The sequence below is a fragment of the Zootoca vivipara genome, chromosome 17 (genome assembly GCF_963506605.1).
Source record: "Zootoca vivipara chromosome 17, rZooViv1.1, whole genome shotgun sequence".
Taxonomy (NCBI): Eukaryota; Metazoa; Chordata; class Lepidosauria; order Squamata; family Lacertidae; genus Zootoca; species Zootoca vivipara.
In genome coordinates this window covers 24,046,668-24,051,037 of record NC_083292.1, presented here as the reverse complement: position 1 = coordinate 24,051,037, position 4,370 = coordinate 24,046,668, and the positions used below count along the sequence as shown (strand labels likewise).

Sequence of the window (4,370 nt, the reverse complement as noted above, 5' to 3'; positions counted from 1 at the left end):
CCTCTGTCTCTGTTGCATTTCTGCTGTCCACATTGTGGCTGTTGCATCCACAAGAACCCTCTCGAGAAACACAAAAAGATGGCAATCCCAGGGACCAACCTGCCTTGGCTCAAGAACTCTGCAGGCAGATCCATGGCAATGGAGTGAGAGGTCATAGAGGGAAGGATGACATCACAAGATTTCTCCGGCAGAGAGCTACATCCAAGGGGCCTGGGAAAAACAGGGACTGAGCAGGGCTGGCAGGAGGGGCCGGAAAAAGACCACAGGTCAGTTACTGACACCCTTTAAACAAGCCATGGTAGAAGCAAGCGATGAGCACAGGCACCAGAGCATGTCCTTAGCCCAGGCATCCCCAAACTGCGGCCCTCCAGATGTTTTGGCCTACAACTCCCATGATCCCTAGCTAACAGGACCAGTGGTCAGGGAAGATGGGAATTGTAGTCCAAAACATCTGGAGGGCCGAAGTTTGAGGATGCCTGCCTTAGCCCCAACGCCCCATGAGTTGGGTTGCCAACGGATGAGGGGAGAGCTTGATCTGCTTTTGCAGAAGCCACACCTACAAGATCTACAGCTACCTACAGCTTCCTAACCTGATAAGGTCTGCAAATCAAGAGGCTGTTAAAGGCACAGGAGCAGCAGCCAGTGGGGAAACCTGGCAATCTTGCAAAAACAACTCACAAATCAAGGCACTCGGGGAAGGTTGCCACCTTTTCCTCTCAGCTTTGCTCCTGTGCCTTTATAACAGTAGCCTGACACATGCACACATATACTTATCTGCTACAGCCCTTAATTCTTGCCTGCCTCTCTTGCCCCTCCCTGCTCTTGTTCTAACCACTAGTCTCTCACACCCCATCTAGGCCATGGAGCAAGGGAATGCGATGGAGGCGCCTAAACCACCCAGTCACATCGCCACCAAAGGCCTCTTCAATACAGCTATGGGGCCCCTCCAGCGCCAACTACGCTCTGGGGAGTACAACCTGTTCAAGTGTGCCACCATGTTTGAAAGCGACTTTGTCCAGGTATGGGACTTTGTCCAGGTATAGGTTTGCTTCCTGGGACTCTGGAAATGGGGCGTTGAACTCAACACCCCTTTGCATGCAAGGCCGGGGGGGGGGAAGCACTGAGTCAAGATCCTTCCCCAGCTCACATCCAGAGTTTCTCAAGAACTGGGCAAAACTCAGCCGAAGAGAATTCCCCTTTCTCTGTCGCTGCAGAAACATGTTTGGAAAATCTGGCCCTGGCAGAATTCTCCCTGCTGTAACCACCCCTACAAATAGTCTGGGGTGCTGATACGAGACATGCCGCCATGTCTAGGGTGTTTGGTCCCAGCTCCTGCCAACCTCCTGCCAAAACACTTTAGGCTGGTGTTTTTCTGGTGTAGTGGCAGTGAGTTTCACGGATGCAGTGAGGATGTTGTAGCTGGTAACCTACATCTGCAGTCTAGCAAGTTTGGTAAGCCTGAAATTATTTTTCTATGGAGTTAAAAGCAGGAGTGTTTTCCTATCCCTACTGGAGCAGTATGGAATTGCAGGCTGTGCTGTCAGTTTTGAGTGCAGTTCAGTACATAGCTGTTAAATCTCCAGGAACATAGGGAGTGATGTCTATTGTTTGCAGAGAGGTGAGGTGATGTTTGTCAGGGGGACTTTGCTCAGTCTGTGTCAGTGGAAGCAGACCCCTTCTGGGGAGCTATCTTCTTAGGCTGGTTTGTTAGCGGCCAGAAGAGGAGTTCATCTTTATCTCCTAAAGGCAGTGTCAGTTTTTTCTTCCAAGCGTAAAGGGAGATGAGAAGCAGTGAGAGTGAGTCTTGGACTCTTGTTGGACTCTAAGCATGCCTTGACCCCAGCAGTGGTGGATGTCTGCATACATTTGCTACCGATATGCTTTTATGTCTGTCAAGTAAGCGTCTACACTTGATCGAATCTTTATGGCGTCCATGAGTGTTTATTGTCTGCTGTGTGTACCTTCAACCCTGAAGACACTTCCAAGGAAGGAGCTGCGTTGAGATGTAACTCTGCCGAGTATGGACACTGGCACACACTCACACACACATAGTGAAAGTGATGCCGGACCCAATCCTTCTAAATCATCCATCAGAGGTTGATGGATTGATCCAACAGTCACCACATGGTAACTTCTCTTTGCATTGCAGGTCAGCAAGCGAGGTGGCACCCTGGACGTCCACAATCAAGTCCAGATGGTGCGGGTTGCCATTGCGGCCACCAGCCCAGGCCTTCAGGTCCCCAACGTGCTGTTGCTGGCCCGGCCAATATTCCCTCCCCGACAGCAGCCTCAAAGCCTCCATGCCGCCCGGTTACACCGCTCTTCGATGAATACGAAGTTTGAGCTGACCAGGTGAGGCCCAGCTTGCCCATTTTCACACCAAGGCAGCACCCTGTTTAAAAAGGCCACATTCGCATGATTTAGAGCACTATGGTACAATAGTCAAGACTTCCTCACAAAGAATTCTGGGAGCTGTAGTTTGTTAAGGGTGCTGAGAGTGGTTAGGAGGCCCCTATTATCCCTAAAGGTAAAGGTAAAGGGACCCCTGACCATTAGGTCCAGTCGTGACCAACTCTGGGGTTGTGCACTCATCTCGCATTATTGGCCGAGGGAGCCGGCGTATAGCTTCCAGGTCATGTGGCCAGCATGACAAACCAGAGCAGCACATGGAAACGCCGTTTACCTTCGCGCTGTAGCAGTTCCTATTTATCTACAGTACTTGCATTTTGACGTGTTTTCGAACTGCTAGGTTGGCAGGAGCTGGGACCAAGCAACGGGAGCTCACCCTGTCACAGGGATTCGAACCGCCGACCTTCTGATCAGCAAGCCCTAGGCTCAGTGGTTTAACCCACAGCGCCACCTGGGTCCCTCCTATTATCCCTACAGAGATACAATTTCCAGCAGGTCCAGCCCACCTATGGGGCAAAGTGAGGTGACTGCCTCAGGTGGCAGGATCCACAGGGACAGCAGATCCTAATATAGGTCTTTATTCCCTTGTTCCTGATGTCGATTTTCACTCACACCTTCTTACGTGGTGGGGAAGGGGGCGCCATTTTGTGGGTTTACCTCAAGTACCAAAAATATATTGGGCCGACCCTAATTTCCAGGATGGGTTACCAGTCGATCCCTCCTTACAGGGAACTCTGGGAACTGTAGGCACTGGCTCCAAAATGTTGGCAACCGCAATGGGAAGCCCACAAGCAGGACGTGAGTGTAGCAGACCTCACTTTGTTTCATTCTAAATTCTCTTGCTGCTTTCAGAGGTGATTTTTAAGAATGGCTGTGCTATTTCAGTGAATGTACATGCCATTAAAAAGTCTTAATAAATAAAGAGGGTGCAGAGCGTGGTGTGACGGCAAGTCAGTTCATAGACCCCATTTTGTGCTCCCTCAACAAACACACATACAGATCTTCCTCCTTTCTCTCCCTGTGTCCCTGCAGGCTCCTTCCCTTGTGCTTTGTCAAGATCTCCATCCATGACTTTGATAAGCAACAGCTCCGATTCAAAATGTCCACCGGCCGCACTTTCTACCTCCAGCTCTGCCCACTACCAGATACACAGGAAAGTGAGTTTGAGTCATGGGTCAAGGTTGTCCACCTGCTGCGACCCCCCTCGGACATTAGCCTGAAGAAGGAGCCTGTTGAAGACCTATGGAAGCCAGGCCAGCCTGCCCTCAATGCTACAGATGTGAGTTCCTTTGCGGTGATGGAAGTAAAGCCCCTAAAAGTAGGACACCCGGAATCCTGGGAATGCAGGGGGGATGTGAGAAGGAAGGCGAAAATAGGGTATAGTTAACACACACTCCTCCCACACCAAAGATCACTTCAGAAGACCCCAGCCCTCTCCATTCTCACAGATGGATGATCTCTACCATTTCGGAGATGGAAGTAGGGTAACCCTCGAGGACTTCCACTATCCCTGCTCTTGCACCAAGGAGTGCTGTTTGAGGTGCATTCTGCCATCCCTTCACAGACACCCCACTTTGCTCTTCTCCAGCACTTCTGACACCAGTGTTGCACACATCCTAATCTCTAAGCGGTGAGAGACTCCAGGCGTGCTTGCTCTTTCCCAGGGTTCAGTTTCCTTGGAATGAAGGTCAACAGAGACTGTGGTGTCTTTATGATATATGGTTTTCTTGACACATATATTCAACCTGAGCATAGGATGGAGGGGCTCACAGCATTAACACCAAAACAGATATTGCCTCCCCATTAGAGTTCCAGGGAAGCCCAAAGCCTTAGCTTTGGAGTCCAGCACCAAGCAAAATATGCGTCTGAGTCTCCAGCTGCCAGCATTAGCAAAAATTCTCTCACAACTTTCACATACACAGTCTTGGCCTATTATTCTCCATCCTAGGATGATGTGGCAT

The 4,370-nt window shown here is 50.4% G+C and overlaps 1 protein-coding gene across 1 annotated transcript; it reads left to right on the top strand.

Annotated features, from left to right (window-relative positions):
* The first annotated feature begins 860 nt into the window (after positions 1–860).
* Positions 861–4,029, top strand: LOC118076205 (Golgi-associated RAB2B interactor protein 3-like). The gene is made up of 4 exons (XM_035098830.1): positions 861–1,019; positions 2,150–2,352; positions 3,442–3,620; positions 3,980–4,029. The coding sequence occupies exons 1-4, from the start codon at positions 861–863 to the stop codon at positions 4,027–4,029; spliced, it is 591 nt and encodes a 196-aa protein (XP_034954721.1).
* Positions 4,030–4,370: the final 341 nt, after the last annotated feature.